This window comes from Pavona decussata, unplaced genomic scaffold (genome assembly GCF_977016875.1).
Source record: "Pavona decussata unplaced genomic scaffold, jaPavDecu1.1 SCAFFOLD_18, whole genome shotgun sequence".
NCBI lineage: Eukaryota > Metazoa > Cnidaria > Anthozoa > Scleractinia > Agariciidae > Pavona > Pavona decussata.
Genome location: NW_028145441.1, coordinates 144771 through 163068, shown reverse-complemented (window position 1 = coordinate 163068; position 18298 = coordinate 144771). Strand labels below are relative to the sequence as shown.

At 38.9% G+C, this 18298-nt stretch overlaps 4 protein-coding genes across 4 annotated transcripts in view; 3 read left to right on the top strand and 1 right to left on the bottom strand.

Annotated features, from left to right (window-relative positions):
• LOC146487104 (uncharacterized) overlaps positions 1–18298 on the top strand; it is a 201041-nt gene that overhangs the window by 50285 nt on the left and 132458 nt on the right. The window lies entirely within an intron of this gene.
• Positions 1602–4214, top strand: LOC146487112 (uncharacterized). The gene is made up of 2 exons (XM_085089366.1): positions 1602–1732; positions 2636–4214. Exons 1-2 carry the CDS (start codon positions 1713–1715, stop codon positions 4212–4214), a joined length of 1599 nt encoding a protein of 532 aa, XP_084945492.1. The 5' UTR covers positions 1602–1712.
• LOC146487111 (uncharacterized) lies at positions 4537–5908 on the top strand. Its single transcript, XM_085089353.1, has 2 exons — positions 4537–4995; positions 5420–5908. Exons 1-2 carry the CDS (start codon positions 4537–4539, stop codon positions 5906–5908), a joined length of 948 nt encoding a protein of 315 aa, XP_084945479.1.
• Positions 11553–15725, bottom strand: LOC146487110 (uncharacterized). Its single transcript, XM_085089391.1, has 7 exons — positions 15442–15725; positions 14994–15132; positions 14510–14603; positions 13870–14035; positions 13371–13515; positions 12617–12868; positions 11553–12446 (listed from the first exon to the last, which is right to left on the bottom strand). The coding sequence occupies exons 1-7, from the start codon at positions 15573–15575 to the stop codon at positions 11958–11960; spliced, it is 1419 nt and encodes a 472-aa protein (XP_084945517.1). The 5' UTR covers positions 15576–15725; the 3' UTR covers positions 11553–11957.

The window sequence follows — 18298 nt, the reverse complement described above, 5'->3', positions numbered from 1 at the left end:
CAGGGCTCTATTCAAATCCTCCAGTTTAAAGTAGTAGTAGTAGTAGTAGTAGTAGTAGTAGTAGTAGTAGTAGTAGTAGTAGTAGTAGTAGTAGTAGTAGTAGTAGTAGTAGTAGTAGTAGTAGTAGTAGTAGTAGTAGTAGTAGTAGTAGTAGTAGTAGTAGTAATAGTAGTAGTAGTAGTAGTAGTAGTAGTAGAGTAGTAGTAGTAGTAGTAGTAGTAGTAGTAGTAGTAGTAGTAGTAGTAGTAGTAGTAGTAGTAGTAGTAGTAGTTTCAGGCGCTAAATGTCCGTCGTAGGACGTAGGCCTCCCTCATTGACCTCCACTGGACCAGATTTTGCGCAACACGGCGCCAGTGCTTTAGTAAACTATCTTAGTCGTTCCTCTAACTCGTCCTTGGTCTTCCTCGGTTCCTTGTGTGTCCCCGGGGCGTTTCGCCTTATAGTGTGGAATACGCCGTTAATAGAATACTCCATGGCACTCTATTCTCTTTCAGGTTTTCCAAGCAAATCGAGATTTGAACACCATTGTACGTCATTCATTGACTAAAGAAGTCCAAACAAGATTTGTACGATTCTATCCTGTTACCTTTTTTTATTACCCTTGCATGAGAATCGAAATATTTGTGCGGTAAGGAACATTCAAGAAACTCTGTATTGTCTACATCACGTACTGAAGTAAAGATGTTGCTGAGAAGATTAAACATTTTTCAGTTTCGACGTCAAGCTACAGGCTCTTTTGACTATAACTCTGTAGGTTAGGTTAGTTTACCTTTAGCAATTATCCTTGCATGAGAATCTCTATATTTGTACGGTGAGGAACAAACAACAAACTCTGCATGGTCCATATCATGCAAGTAAAGCACAGGTATCCCAAGCTGTATGAGCGTTAAATAAAGACCTTTGTTTTGACCTTTGTAATTTGAGTGTCACGATGATCTGAGTGTTACGCAATGGCGTAAATTATAAGGGTTTGTATGGGAATTTACGAACGTGTTTTGGAATCGAAAATAAATGGCATGAATTGAAAAAAAAAATGGCTTACCTTGTCTCCTCGGTATCTTGCCAGTGTTTTTGTGCCGTTTTTTGGCCATTTCAGCGCGATTTAGTGGGTTTTAGGTTTGCTGATTTCCTCTCTCTATATAATCTCCCCAAGGTAGGTTACTGCAGCGCGAGGCTCGGCGGATCTCCGAATAATAAAACAGCCGTTAATTCGCCCCAAAAGCTCCAATCGTCTCGAAATTCCACATAGAGCTCGCACCATAGCTCCTCTAACCACTCGCTTCCTTCATCGGACGAAAACGTCCGCGGAACGGGAATTTCACCCGGCAAAACTCAAGACGCTTTTCCATCACAGACCTTCGAAACATGCTTGATTCGTATGTTCCGTGCACCGACGGTTGGAAAATCGCCTTAGCAGCCAGGCCTCCAGGTTCAAATCACTTGCCCACCCGGTGGGACAGCGTGCCAATTTTCGACCACAACAATAACACTCTCCCTCCGGGCCCTGCCAAGAGCGGATTGTCTCCATTGTGTTACATTCACCAATCGGAGTAAAGCAATAGCGCCGCGAGAAGGAGGTCACCGCTTGTCATCACAAACAACACAAACAGTTCAGTTTACATGTGAAAATCCTTGGCGCTGGCGGGAATTCGTAGAGCAGCGTTTATTGGAAAGCTTGTCATCGCAATGAAAGTCAAAATACGGCGGCGACAATGAATACATTTGATGCCAGGTAAGATTTTTTACATTTTCCCATTTGTGGTTTACCAAATTGGTAAGATCGCTTGAGGGGAAGTCAAGTATGGTTGTGATAAACAAGCGTAATTCAGGATGGGATTCTTCAAGATAAATCCTCGCGAGTTAAAGCTTATTAAATTCTGAAACTGACTTTACAATCTTAGATTAAGCACGTGAACATGTAAAACCTTATTATACTAGTCTTGAGGAGGTATATTAGTCTGTCGTGTCCGCATTATCTGCTTATCTGCAATATTCGTTCAATTATTAAAAGTAAAATCTAGGTAGTCAACACTTTACTCGCTTTTGCATTTTGTCCGTTTCACAATTTCAAAGCAAGAAAAATTAGGTGAAGTTGGATTCAGCAAAACCTAAGGGAGATTTTTCTGTGCAAGGTTTATCGTCAATGTTTTCTCGCTCGGTCTTAAGAGTGAACAAGAATCGTTCGATGAGTTACCTTTTTCGGATCTTTGAAGTTTGTAAATACACTGCGTCACTAATCGACGTGTGATAATTGGTGAGGAACTTTCGCTGTTATTTTGTATACTGAACTGACTTTAGATTTAGGCCTCTTGAACAAAGTAAACCATATGCTACAAGTCATCCCGCTCGAACATTAGAAAGAAACGAATTTTTCCTTGGCAAGTTTATTTACAATGGTTACTACCTCAGACCTAATTCCTCCCACGAATTACCCTGTCACGTTTATAAATATGCAAATAATACACTCAAGTTGACGAGCATTTATTTGTGATTAGTCTCTTAGTCGAAAATATTGCATGTTTTCTCACCTATTCCATGTATTTATACCACATTAGCTACTATTGCTTGATCTGTGCTCATAATTTTTTTTCTAAAGAAAATTGTCAATTTTATTAAGAGCTGAAATGTTTTTCAGTTTCACAGCTGAGCAGCAGCAAGTCCTGAGAACTGCAGCAGGAGGACACAATTTACTTCTCTCTGGCCAGGCGGGAACAGGGAAGTCGTACGTTGTCTGTGGCATAGCACGAGTGTTGCGAACCTATCGGCGGAAAGTGGTTATTGTTTGCTCCAGTGGAATTTCATGTTCAGTGTATTTAGATGGTTTGAAGTCATCTACAGTCCACTCCCATTATGCCTTACAAACAGCTGACATGCCAGCTGAATTGGTGGTTGCAAGAGCAACCTCAATTCCTCATTGTGTCACTCGAATGAAATCAGCAGACACAATAATCTGGGACGAAGTAGGAATGTCCAGTAAGCGCATTTTTCAGTTGGTTAATGCCATCCATCATGAAATTGCAGAAGGAACAGACAAAAAAAAGCCATTTGCATCAAAACAGATTATTTTAGTTGGTGAATTCCTGCAGCTGAGACCTGTCCCCAGCACATTTGATGATGGTGAATTTTTGTTTCGCTCACGACTCTTTGAAGTGGCAATTCCTCATAGATTTGAACTGAAACTGTTGATGAGACAGAATTTGGCAGACAAAACATTCATAACAGCTCTAAAAGAGCTGCGCTTGGGCATATGTAGTCCTGAAACAGAAGCTTTCATGAAGTCTTTAGACAGGCCATTGGAAGGTGAAGCTGTTCACATTTTCTTTACAAAGATTTCAGTTCAGATGCAAAACCAGGAGGCGCTTTTCAATATACCGGGTGAACTGCTAACCTTTGATTGTATTGACGAGGGGGACGTGGCAGGAATCAATTGTCCTGCTGAAAAGAAGCTACTCATCAAAGAAGGTGCAAAAGTAATGATTGTGTGGAACATTTCAGAGAACATAAAGAATGGCACTGCTGGCACTTTCATTGGTCTGAAAGGTGACAAACTGGAAATTGAGGTCCCTGCTCATGGAAAGTTGTTATTAAAACGACAGACATGGTCAAAGAGAAACCGTTCTGGGAATGTTGTTGGCCGTCGTACCCAATTTCCTGTTATACTGTTCTATGCCTGCACTTGCCACAAGACACAAGGCCTTACTTTAGAACGTGCTGTGGTACACTGTTCCAAAGAATTTGTACCAGGTTTGGTGTATGTTGCAGTTTCCCGTGTACGTCATCCAGATGACCTTCAAGTGCGTCGTTTCAAGCCAAACCAACTCCTGAGACCTCCGGCCGATGCTTTACATGTTTGTGACAGCAACAAAGTGAAATGTGCTGATTTGACATGCTGTGTGAATCAGAACTTGAGTGAGGATCTGTTCAAAGTTGATGACATCGGGGAAGACTTCGGAGAAGAAGATGGGGACGCCCCAGAAGTGCTACCTGTGGATAGCTATCCAGATGGTCTGGTGTCTTCTTATTATGAAAAGGAAGGTGACAAAGTTGTCATTGATTTGGAGGAAGTTTTTCTTCACTTAGAGGAAACAACTTTAACATTTTGCAGTTGCTGGAAAATCAAAAAGTTACTGACCCACATCCAGGTTATCAATTCTGTGTTGAAAAAAATGCTGCCATCTCCAAAGTTTTGTCTGACTGTGTGCCTGACAGCTTAAACTTTTTTCCCTCATTTTGTGGTACAGAATTTTTCAGTTACTTGGTGACCACCTTGCAACCAATGCAGGTGATATTATAGAAAATGTGATGTTACGCAAGCATCTGACTGACCTGACACACCGTCTTTACATAGATGTTATTGGGTCTGTTGAGTTCCGCCGTGAGCTCCGTGCACTCTTTCAAGTTGACGACCTGTCAGAGGCACATTTGTCTATTGGTTCAATGCTGTGTTTGGACACATTCACGTTTTTTGTTCATCACCTAGCTACTTAAGTGGAACTTCACCGTGAATCAGAGCAAATAAATTTTCGCGTTTGCGAAATGCCAGTAGAAGGTCTGGCGAAGCTGAGGCACGTTGCTGGGTGGGCCATTCGAAAGGAGCTTGAACGTTGCAGAAGGCATATAAGACAGAACATATACTCACAATCAAGTGAAACACGGCAGAATCTGAATGTTTCTCATGCTAAATGCCAGTTGTTGGAGGAGAATGTTATTGTGCAATACTCGTGGCTCAAGGACAACACCAGTGCTCCAGGAACCTTGGAAGTGACGGAGGATAGGCAGTACAGGGAGCGTGGTTTGCTCCATATTTCAGATGAGGCCTTCAGTTTCTTCCAACTTGTAGAAGGGCTGAGAGTGGAGCAAATGAATATGGCCAGGATCATGTCCTCAGACCAAAAAGGCAGCTTTGTAGACACAGTGATAGAGAAGATCCAACGCGATGGAACTGTTGCAGCTGCATGGAAAGCAGCATTTACTGATGTTGAAACTGACAAAGCGGTGAGTACTTAACTCAATTAGTTGAAGATAAGGCCTTTTATATAAAGTATTTAGAATCTTGAAGCTTTGCGAATGAAGGAAGCTCTAGTTTTAAGAGAAGTCAGCCACTCTGAGGACAGTAGTAATTGATAAAATCAACATTTACCACTTGTATTTCTATACTTCTAAGGCACTGGATATTGAATTTTCAAGGGGTGTAAATCAGTGATTGCGGCTTACAGGGTGTTCTTCTTTGAGTGTTGTTATAATATTAACCTTTTTTGAATAAAGGAAAGATGAAAAAGAGGGCAAGGTTGTTAATTTTGTCTTGAATTTGGAAAGGCTCTTGAGACATTGTTGGGGGAAAGAAGAACATAAAACTCAAAGTACATGTAGTAGTTGCACAATTTCAACCTAAATGGTGTTACTGATGTGGTTTATTTAGATGTTGGTTGATCAGCTGATGAACGATATTATCACAAGGTACATGAAGATGGCAACATGCCAATTCCTCCGAGATTTTCGCCGGGCATACAACCTCAAGAAGACTGCTGAACACAGAAAGCGCGTCCTACAGCGCAAGCAAGCAGCAGCCCAGAGTAGTGATCATGCCAAATTTGCCACCATTGTGGATGACCGAAGTGCTGGAAAACTGGTCAGCCACAACCACTTGTACTTCTTCGTCCAGAAGCATGGTGTATCAGGGTTAAAGAGAGTTTACACGAAGGACCAATTGGGAAAGCTGTGCAGTGCCTATGGTATCAGAGTTAAAACAAGTCACAATAAACAGCAGCTGTCCCTCAGCCTAGCAGATGCAGTGTCCTCACGCAACAGAGATGACCACATTCCCCACCCACACTATCTGAACCGTCTTCGTGCACAAGCAGAAATCAGTCAGGGAAGAGTTGTTGTTAGGATCAGTAGGTTGCCATAAACTGCTCAGTAAAAGGTGAGTTTAAGAGCCAATGTCGGAAAATATCGAGAATCTCAAATCAGTTCTAAAAATTCAAATTTTGGCTGATACCACCCAAACATCCCTGTGGGTGAACTATTTCAAGAAATGATATTAAGAAATCCCCAAGCGCTTTACATTTTGAGAATTTTAGAAAAGTTCGAAAATTCGCTAAAAATACATTTTTTTATTCGGGAAATGGGTGCAAATTTCAACAATTTTCATCGACTCAGCACAAGCGCGCAAGGGGTCCTATTGACCTGATATTACTCATGTATTTAGCAGACATGCAAAGCTTTAAGACCTCATAAAAAGGTTTTGCAAAATAACTATTGTAATATAGTTTCTGGCTTTTATTGTGTGCACCCTGATTGTGTGTTGTTTTGGCAGTCAAAATAGCGCCCACCTTCAACCGTCAAAAGTCGATCCTGGTATGTCGCCGATTGAAAAAAATACTATACTGAACAAAAGAACTGTTATTTTATTAATTATACCTGAAGTTTCAGCTCTGCAAATTAAAATGCTTGCGAGTAATAAAATTTTAACTTGAGCCCCCAAGTCGCCGTGCGCGACAGGAACGTGGAATGTAAACAAAGGAAAACATATGCAAATCGAGGAGAAAATCACACGGAAGTTATAACTAGCCCATCAAGGCGCAAAGAATTGATGGAAATTATGTTATCTAAACAAGTATTGCTACCTGGGAAGCCAATAAAGCGCACTTGTTCGTCGAATAATCTTAAACAAGGCAATATCCTAAAACAAAGTTATAAAAAAACAGCGATTGGCTTTGCACGGTCACGAAATCTGGTCGGGTGAATTCCCGGTTCTGAAGTAACAGGCGTTCGGTCTATCAATCATTTCAACTTCAAAACCCCATCGGCAAACTATGTTTATTTTTTTATTTTATTAGCTTCGCCAACAGATAATAAATTTACTTAGATAAAAATGAACTATGAAATGAAAGTCAAAATTATCGTAAATGACCTCTCAACAAAATGGAATGACAGCGGCTATGAAGACCACAAACAAAACGGACCGTAATAATTGTATCTCAAATAAAATAAACAATAATTGTTTGTGCTCAAAGCCAAAAAGCATCAAGATGTAAGTATATCAAAGCAAACATTTACAATAATGATGAACACACCTTCCAGGCAGGGTCTTCTACAGACGTCCATCTCCTCCAAGCTTTGAGATAAGCTTACTCTTACAAAAGAATTGGTTTTCGATGTTCGTCCAGGATTTTTAGAAACTAATACCCTACACCCGTCACAGTCTTAGCAAGTTTTCATCATCTTTCTCGTGATGTAAGGCGTCTGTAGCTTACCTGAGTAAAATGAATTAAAAACTAACGAGTAACTGAAATTGATCATATCAGGCCGTACAAAGGTTTCGGCGCCAAATGTTGGTTCTTTAATTTGGTGTCAAGTTACATGTATGGTCAGTGATTTGAATAAATTACCCTGCAGCCCCACCTAATTCCGTACAGTATTTCGAAATCCAAACAAACTACATTGCATAAGCGACACATGGTATAATCTACAGCGTTTATAACGCTGTGTGTGGAAAAAAAAATATTGTGCAGTTTTTCGACTCCTGTTGATGGAAATTCTAAGTGCGATGTTAGCCAGGAATATCCTGGTCAATACGAATGTATACCTCTTCTTAAATGTGAACGAGACATCTGGAAATGTATGGCCTTAGTGAAGATCCATCGTTGGAAAGTGAAATGAAACTGCTACTAGCTGGTGCAGGTAAACGACATTTGGTTTAATTTTTACTTAATTTGTTTTTAATCTTGTTGCGTGATTATTGCGTGACAGTACTATAACGAAAGGTTTTTTTTTTTTTTATCAGGATTTTTTTCGCCGGATGTGTCTCATGAACTCATAACTTCATGTCTCCGTCATCGGGTGGAATATGGTATAAGATGGAGAACAGGGAAAACTATGTGTTTGGTTCCAAGTCCAAAGATTGCACATAAGCCAGCAAAAGTGAAAGGAACACGCAGAATAAACAGTCACTTATTTTGAAGGAAACAGGCCAGCTAATTGCTGTTGGATCGCGTAAGTAATTTTTACGTAATGTCTTGTAATTTTTAGTGAAGTTCTCATGAGAGATCGATAGAACGGCTCTGGTAGTGTGTCTGGATGTAATCACAACGGCATCACCAATCAGCGACACAGCGAAGATCCAAAATGTCAGTAAACTCAACAACTTTGAGTTTACAGAAGGTGGTATCAAAGCATGGAGGGCATATGACATTTACAGAGGAAAAGAAATCAAGGCCGATACCTTGACAAAACGTAACGTTCAGTCTTTTTTGTTGTTGTTGTTGTTTGCATTTGGGACCCTCGACTATTTTAAATTTTCATTAAAAATATCAAGCGGAAAGATCAACTCAAAACTAAAAAGAGCAACAGAAAAAATAATAACAAAATTTAGCAATATACAAAGCTCTTTTAAAACTAGAACATAATACACTGAATGTATTCGTTTACCCATCGTTTTGACACTTATAAATTTGCCTAATTACAGAATCCGAAAACAGGTGGTCAGAATCTGCATTTTCTCCGGGGTAATTCAAGTCTCTCGGCCATAAAGACAAAAAGCATGTTAACGACGACGAGTCTCCCAAAACAGAAGAGAGTTCCAGTGACATTCAGGAGAGTTAGACCAAGCATGGTGTATACACTTGCCTAGAGAGTGGATGTACAAGGGTTTTCCAGAGATATTCGGCATTGACGAAACATCTATCCTCTGAGAAATGCATACGGTCCCTGGAAAAACACACTCTTATGGATCTTGCCAAGCTTGGCTATCAGCAGGTTTTAGAAGAGGGCGTCGGTGTTGTACCAACCTTAAGAACCAGCGGTGTTGCAAGCAAACAATCCAGGGGACGTTTAACAGAGGGATGGGCGTTACGACCAGCTAAGAAGGCGTATCGTTTTAGTGAAAATCAGAAGGCCTACCTCACTGATAAATTCAACATTGGTCAGTCCACTAGACGGAAAGTCGACGCAAGTCTTGTAGCACGTGATATGAGAAGTGCCCATAGTTCGAATGGCGAACGGCTTTTTAAATCAACTGAGTTTCTGACCTCTCAGCAGATATCTTCATATTTCTCCCGCCTTTCTGCGACAACTCCCCAGCAGACCCATGAAGTCGACCTTGCAGCTATTGAAGAAGAAATAAACTTTTCTACGGCCAGAGACGAAGTGATGGCGACAGTCACCCTCCAGCATCCAGTAATGTTTGACCAATACAACATCTATGCCATGGCAGAAAAAGACACATTGAGGGGTTGAAGGTTTCGTTGCTTCAGGTGATTGCCAAGGCCTCAATCTCCCTAATCTACCAATTCGCCGCAAAGCTCCATACCTGAAGTTGCTTAAAGAAGCCATTAGTGATTGCAGTTACCAAAGCCAAGAAATTGACTACTGAAGAGGTGACTCTAGCAAGTCCTGTTCCTTAACATCGAGAAGGAGACCTCCTTCCAGTTTTTTACTTCCACCAATCCGTCTGTCATTTCTTAAACTAATATTCAATGTAAGTAAAGAAAAATAAGTGGAGATCTAAGCCTCAGTTTTCGCCGTTCTCTCGTGTTCGATCTTGTCCTTCCCCGAGAAGGGGAGGAGCGCGGGCTCCTTTCCTAAACAGCTTCTGGTAATTGAGCCTACGAAAATCTCAAATACTTCAGTTGTAGGGGACGGACCATAACGAAAGTTATGGGGGGTGGGGAATCTAAGAGCGGCATAAATGTTTTCGCTAACATTTCCCCTATAGGCCAATGCGGGAGTATTTTTAAGGCTACTCGGCGTGCATGAATTTTTTTTTCATAAGATTTTCCCTTGGCGAAAATATTTTTATTTTGTACTTCGTCCCCACCCCAGAACCTTTCTAATCGTCTGTCCCTAAAGAGAATATGTTATATTTCATTTTCACAATACTATGTACAGCAACACGTGACTTGAAAAACGTGACAGGTAACACAACACCAAAATAAACAAGATGAAGTGGCTTCTTCGTTTTCCGTGTTTATGCGAGGATTATTTACTACCTATCTATAAATAGTTCTAATGAACAAATAAGTTAGTCTTTTTTTATGAAATGTTTAAACAAGACGGAGGGTTTTACTCTAGTGAGAACTGTGCAAACTTGGAACACGGAACACGACACAAGGTCAGTGAGTAAACAATCCTAAAATGTATATAATTAGAAATTTGCGATGCGGGAAATCTAATCCCCAAGTGAGTATTATACTTTTCTAAGATTATTTTAAACTCTGATTTATTTTGTTGTATCTTGTTACTTTTTGGATTTAACATGGCGTAGTATAACCGAGGGACGGACCATTTAAAACGGAATCGTCGATGGCCCGTAATAGCCTCTGTCATTTCTTTATATTTCTAAAAATAAACTTACATTTTATGGTTCATTTCTATCATACCTCAAAATATCTACTTTTACTGACATTGTTTGTTTGCTCCATGGTCCATTTTGAAAGCTTCTTTAAGAGCGTTTGGACTTAAAATGATTGATTTTTTTTTACCTCGGAACCATCCGCGCGAGTTCATCCGACCCGATTTCATGACCCTTGGCCCTCTAGCCCTAAAATACCTTTTTTATTATTATTGTACGGATAATTTCGCTTTATCAGTCTCTCAGATAGCAATACCTGTTTAGATAACAGAATTTCCACCAATTCTTTGCGCTTTGATGGGCTAGTTATAACTTCCGTGTGATTTTCTCCTCGATTTGCATATGTTTTCCTTTGTTTACATTCCACGTTCTTGTCGCGCACGGCGACTTGGGGGCTCAAGTTAAAATTTTATTACTCGCAAGCATTTTAATTTGCAGAGCTGAAACTTCAGGTATAATTAATAAAATAACAGTTCTTTTGTTCAGTATAGTATTTTTTTCAATCTGTGACATACCAGGATCGACTTTTGACGGTTGAAGTTGGGCGTTATTTTGACTGCCAAAACAACACACAATCAGGGTGCACACAATAAAAGCCAGAAACTATATTACAATAGTTATTTTGCAAGACCTTTTTATGAGGTCTTAAAGCTTTGCATGTCTGCTAAATACATGAGTAATATCAAGTCAATAGGAGCTCTTGCGCGCTTGTGCTGAGTCGATGAAAATTGTTGAAATTTGCACCCATTTCCCGAATAAAAAAATGTATTTTTAGCGAATTTTCGAACTTTTCTAAAATTCTCAAAATGTAAAGCGCTTGGGGATTTCTTAATATCATTTCTTGAAATAGTTCACCCACAGGGATGTTTGGGTGGTATCAGCCAAAATTTGATTTTTTAGAACTGATTTGAGATTCTCGATATTTTCCGACATTGGCTCTTAAGACTCTGATAAAATTATTATTTTATAAGAGTCATAGAATGATGTAAAATGACAATAATTTGCTTGGGATGAGGTGCCTGGACCAATGTCTGTCCAGTCTGGAGGCTATGTTTCAAGAAATGATTCACTACATGCAAAAAAAGACATGTATTTCTCAAGGTTTTTATTTCTACAGAAGCATTTGTTACATGCATGTACTTGTACAAGAACACTACTCTTTAGTTACCATTTTAGGTGTGATATTTATTTAACCACTATTATAGTAGTCTAACATAAAATTTCTCTCTTATGTACAGCCATTTCACTTAATGGTGTGCCCATTTGAATTGTCTTTTTGAGAGGACTCCTGTTTAAAGTACATATGCCAATTTTATTCAAAGAGTTTAAACGTTGGGAACTGTAAAATATTATTTAAAAACAGTGGAAAAATGAATTGCCTTGCTGTGTGTACAGTGCACATTCTTTATTTTAAAATTCAAAAATTATGAAACCAAAACTTCAATAACATGTAGTACACATGGTACTGATACACAGCTAAAATCAAGACACCAACAGTGAAATATAATTCTACTTATGTACAGATTATCTGGTCTTGTGTAACGTAAATAGAAATAGTGTTCCAAGGTATTATTGCTTTCCCAAAACACAACTACAGTGTAGTGCTCTATGATCTACCTCTGCCAGCGTTACATTTGGAACTGATGGATTCTTGTCCAAAGCGAATAGAATTTTGAGAGGACTCTTGCAGCCTGTATGTTGGGTTATTATTCTGTCCATTACAAGACCTTGTTTGGCAGAAATGGTTCTCAACCCCATCTTGGTTTACTATCCATGCTTTGATCGTAGAGTTTGGGAACTTAGATAATTTGATGTTTACAATTGATTTAAAGCCATGTACCATAGACTGTAGATCAAACCAGAGTTTGTTAGAAATGAATTCCTTTGAATTAGGTGAAGAAAGTTCTCTATTCCATTCAGAGAAGAAATTAAGAAACTCATCTAAACTCTTTAATCTAACATCAGCTTTGCTGGCCACTGCTTCTTTGCTGGTACTGAAAAATTCAATCACTTCACTTGTGTGGCTGATCAGTTTGATTGTTGAATCTAGAGCACTGCTGTCGTCTCCATTTTCAGAAAGGTGTCTTTTGTAAGCCTGCAATGAGAGGGGAAGCACAGGAAAATGTTTACTAAATAAATAATATTAAATTAATACTAAATAATATTATTTGTCATGGGATGGGAAGGGGTAGAGAGATTACCATTCTCAGGGTAAATGTACATGTAGAGATGGCATCAAAAGTGTAACATAAATATATATTTTACCTTCATTAGGAAATGCATCTTTTTGTCCAGAACATCTTCTGCCAAGTGGTTTCGCATCCTTAGTGCAGGATCCAGATTGAAGTGGTCCTCAGTGAGCTTCTCGTGCAGGTGGATGGAGGTTGAGGACTGATCAAACTTGTATGCATCAACGAGGTGTGACCAGAGGATCTTTTTGCCTCCTACTGTCAGGCACCGTGGCTTTCCTTTAAGGTTGCTTTTTTCTATGTTATTTCGAATTTTTTTGAAGTTGTGCTGTAAAGACATAATAATTATGAACACTTTCATTAATATTTGACAGGGATTCTATTTGTACAAAATAACCAAGTATTGACTCCATCACTGTCTATTTGTTTAGTATGCATATATTCCTGGGGCTCATTTCTCACTCACACTTTGTATGGCTTAAAACTAATTAATCAGCTGTTCACAATGTTCTTCCATTGTAACTGATGTGCTATGGAAAACATTGACTAGTTTGCACAAATCATTGCATGTGGTGGATAATACCACATTTGAAAAAGTAATTACAGGTTTAATTACCCAGGAGTTTTGAGAAATGGGCCCCATGCTCAAAGTTGCCATCATTATAGCAGGAATTCCCCTGCAAATTAACCTTTGTTGATATCTCTGCCAACTGTACATACAACACAATTATTATAGTGAATGGACAACTAAATCATTGTGCCATAGTTCTTAAACAATTACTACTCAAAGCAAACCAATTGGATTTCAGAATTTTTTTGTTAATATTAACCTTGCAATCCACCACAAAGACCATTGGTCCACCTGTATGCATATTGTATGCCACAAATTTCTTCTCTATTGGTTCATAGTTGGGGAAGTGCATTTGAATGAACTTCCTGTTGACCTCAGCCCCATCAAGGATGCTCCAGTAAATTCTGGAAAAGCATGAAATATGTCTTTCAATTAATTATTATCCATGACAAATAAATATTTTAATCAATTTTTTGCCAACTTGCATTTTGTTACCTGTTTTTTAGTGTTCTTGTTAGTGGTAAATATAAAAGAATAGTTACATATTTAAATAGAACGTTCTGCGGTTACTATTTTTTCCTTGTGTATCTCATAATCAACAGATAATATTCAATTATTGGATATTTTGTTAGGATATACAGTAATGTTTAAATTACTATTTTAATAATTCATTTAACATCCTTTTTAAGTTAGTGATCTGTGGATTGACTGGTTGGGAAAAAAAGGTACCTATCCATACTCTTTTGTCTGATACTCACGTGAAACCAAACTCCTTCATCATTCCAACACCTTTCCAAAAGAGGTAAAACAGGTCACTTGGAGTACAATCGTGACTTGGAAATTGTGCAATTGGGAACCGGAATCCACAATCACTAACAAACAGGAACTGCAACACATGTGATGCAAGCCGTGTTTCAGTTTTTCCTGTGGACCAAATTTAAATACAAAGCTCAGCAGCTTATTAACTGTCAATAAGAGCAATAATAGTACAATGAGTTGTATGTTTAATTTTTAAATAGTAGACCATTAATAGTAACATTAAAATATTATATCTGTTTGTAAGGTAAGCCCCCTCGGGTAACCATGAATGGACAATTGCCCTCAGGTAGCGAATTGAGAAAACCAGTAATGAGAAAGAATAGAAATAAAAAGAGATAATGATCAGTTCCCATTTGTTTATGATATTTGGGCATTTGGAATTTTCAATTGCATAATGTACGACTTTTTACATGTTATTTTCAATTCAATTGGTTTACTTTTCATATGCACGTTTTATGAATAAATTAAAATTTCAAATACTGAAATTGCAAATCAATGCTTTTAATCAATTGAACTTTTAAAAGTATGATATCTTTAACAGTAGGAAGCATTGGAAAGCAAATAAATACATGGTTTTACCTTCTAACCGTAACATGTCATTATGAAGATCCCCAAGCTCCACAAAACCAACTAGGCGATATTTCCCACCCTTCACAAGCATTTCCACGTTTTCCTGAAAATGATATTTTATTATTTTATAATAATTTTGTTAGTTTCGTGAAAGTGAATTTTGTAAAACCTAAAGAAAGACGATATCTGGTCTCATTTTATACAAGGTTTTTGTCATTATGCCATTAATTTAATCAGAATTTTAATTGTGAGGTCTCAGTTTACTAACTTCAAAAAGTTTTCTTAACGTAATGTAATGTTGTGAGAATGCTAAGTGATTCGGCTGTTATATTGGTAGCCTCTCCTCACTGTACAAGATTCATTAATCAATAAACTTTTATAAGTCAATATGTGTCCATAGTTCTACAGGTGGAATGGTATGAAACAATGCTAAGGATTTGTTACTGGGGAAATAGTTGTGAATCCAGTCACAGAGCAGCAGTCAAAATGTTACCTCAATCTTCATTTCATCAATAACAAAACCGCCCCAGAAGTCCCACTCTTTCAGGTTTTTCTCCACTGCTGCATCGTGACACCACTGAAGGATTTCCTTGTTCCAGCCTGGCTTTTGTTCGCGTTTATTTTTGTGATACCTAAATGAAAGACACGAGTATACATGTATTTTAATGGTACATCCGCTAGCCTGGTAACCCAGATCATAATAATGGCAATGAACATCCTCTTGAAATAAATATTTATAATGAACTTCAGTGAAGGAAACCATTGGCCTATTAAATGCACATGCTTTACAAATCATTGATTGTATATTATATTACAGTAATTAAATTTAAATTGAAGGGTTAGTACATTACAGAAAAGGTCATGTGCATTTTAGCTCAGTTCTTCTATGAAAAAGCAACGTAATGTCAGTATTCTTAGCCAGTAAGAAATTTATAGCCTACCTGATAGTGCGGTTGCTTGGCAAACGTATGAATTTTCGTAGAGGGTCAATAACATGCGGATTTTTGCAATACAATTGTATGCACAATTCCATGATTCTATGGAAAAAAGGAAAATCCCTGAGATAAGTTACCATACATTGTCCCAGCTACATTTTTGTTTTGCAGTATAAGATCACTTTTTGTTGTTGTTGTTGTTGTTGATGCCACTTGTTGTCATCATAGGCCCCTGTTATTTAAAGAATGGCGGATAAATTCATCCAGTGGGGAGGTTAGAACAGCGTTTGAATTTATGTTGTGTGTTGTCAAAAGCTTTGTTCATACTTCTAATGTAATCTCTCGATAAACGCCAGAAGCTTTCCTTTCGCAAAATTTAGGTAACAACTTATCCGGGGTCCCAACAAAATTAGTGGAGGAGTTTAATCCCTTGCAAATTTCGACAAAATGAGTCAAGCTTCACCCATGATTTTGTGTTTCCATTGTCGATATGTGAGGTGACATAAATTTTGCATTCCTCTCTCCCTTAATTAAGCCCTCCGGTTAACTTATCGTTTGACTGTGTTGCTTACTTTGGGTGCCATCTGTACCCGTTTTTGCTTTTGGTTTGATGAATTTTTTCCTGTTGCTGCCACAAACACTGCATGTTTTCTGGGACATCTTTTTGCTGTACACCAGCGAACATTTCTAGGAGGTCTTCCTGGTCATCATGTACAACGTCAACGCATTCCTTCTTGAACTTCTCCCGCCAATATTGCTCTCGTTTTTCTGCGTTATACCGAGCTGTTTGTTCCATTTTCAACTGAAGTTGCACTTCTTCTTTGTTCATAAACCTTTTGTTGCACTTGGGATGAATGACTGGTTGGTTTTCTTTGCGTCTTTTTCGGTTTGCGCTTGTTAACCGAAGCCGAGCACAGTTGGCACAAATTCCCCCAGAACCACTCAGTACTAAACAATTGTGAGCAAACACTCGTTTGCTTTGATTTTCAACTGGGTACAATTCCTGCAGAATACCAGTCACGTGAGGTAAAGTAGTTAAAACACAATCATCATCGTCTTGAAAACCAAAGCAAAGGGAGGATTGATCAATATAGTTCATAGCAAGTAAAATTTGCTCTTCAATAGGTGTGTCTTTAAACATATTGTCAAATTTGAGGTTATTTTTTAGGTCCACAGTGCTACAATGGGACTTGGCTGTAAGTGAAACTTCATGTGGTTTGGTTTCCTTTACCAAAAGTTCAGTGGTCCCTCTTTGGCCGCAAAATTCCCAGTTTTCGTGGCGAATAAAACTAACTTGATCATGACGGTCAGTGATAGAATGCCAATTACCTGGAATCTGTAGGTTTTGCAACGACGTAATACAGCTGTAGGAGCTCCCATCTGTTGCAATACAGTCATCCTTTAGTACCTGAAGCCTTTTCCGTCTAAGGTTTAAATAAGCCCGTTGTCTACTTTTTCTGGACCCCCTTTGTACGACACGAACCTTTCCATCAAACGAATCGTTGATGATCCATCCTAACATCTGACGGGATAAAACTGTCTCAGAATTTTCTTTTTTCTCGTTCGAATGTACAAGGATATCGTTGACAAGGACGATTTCATCCGGTGCGTGTTCGTAGTTTCCAAGTACCCTATGAGACAGTTAATACTCAGGTTAACACAAAGAATAATGTCGCCGCAGATATTTCAAACTCGTGACACATAGTGCGGATGCGAATTAATTTCGTCTTAGATCTCAGTTATTGTTTATGCCTTTGCCAATACCCCCAGTCAGTTTTCTTAAATATAAATATAAACTCAGTTTTCTTAAATATAAATATAATTTTTATTACTCTCTGGCGTAAATGTAAACAGTACTCACCATAACTTCCACTCTGGTGAATATCCGCACGCTCTGACTTGTTTCGGCGCTTTGTCGAAATTTTCGCCGCCTCGATTGCTGTCGCGATGTTTTGAAAGCATCTTCAATAGAGATGTTCGCCTTACGTATGCATGTTAAACCGCTTTCCCCTTTTCAATTCAAACGACGAGAAAATCCTCTATTTAAATATTGCTTTACTCCGATTGGTGAATGTAACACAATGGAGACAATCCGCTCTTGGCAGGGCCCGGAGGGAGAGTGTTATTGTTGTGGTCGAGAATTGGCACGCTGTCCCACCGGGTGGGCAAGTGATTTGAACCTGGAGGCCTGGCTGCTAAGGCGATTTTCCAACCGTCGGTGCACGGAACATACGAATCAAGCATGTTTCGAAGGTCTGTGATGGAAAAGCGTCTTGAGTTTTGCCGGGTGAAATTCCCGTTCCGCGGACGTTTTCGTCCGATGAAGGAAGCGAGTGGTTAGAGGAGCTATGGTGCGAGCTCTATGTGGAATTTCGAGACGATTGGAGCTTTTGGGGCGAATTAACGGCTGTTTTATTATTCGGAGATCTGCCGAGCCTCACGCTGCAGTAACCTACCTTGGGGAGATTATATAGAGAGAGGAAATCAGCAAACCTAAAACCCACTAGATCGCGCTGAAATGGCCAAAATACGGCACAAAAACACTGGCAAGATACCGAGGAGACAAGGTAAGCCATTTTTTTTTGAATTCATGCCATTTATTTTCGATTCCAAAACACGTTCGTAAATTCCCATACAAACCCTTATAATTTACGCCATTGCGTAACACTCAGATCATCGTGACACTCAAATTACAAAGGTCAAAACAAAGGTCTTTATTTAACGCTCATACAGCTTGGGATACCTGTGAGTAAAGATGTTGTTGATGAAATTACAATATGTTCCACTTTCGACGTCGAGCTAGAGGCCCTTTGACTAGAACTCTGTAATTAAGTAAGGTTAGGTTACCTTTAACCGCAATTAT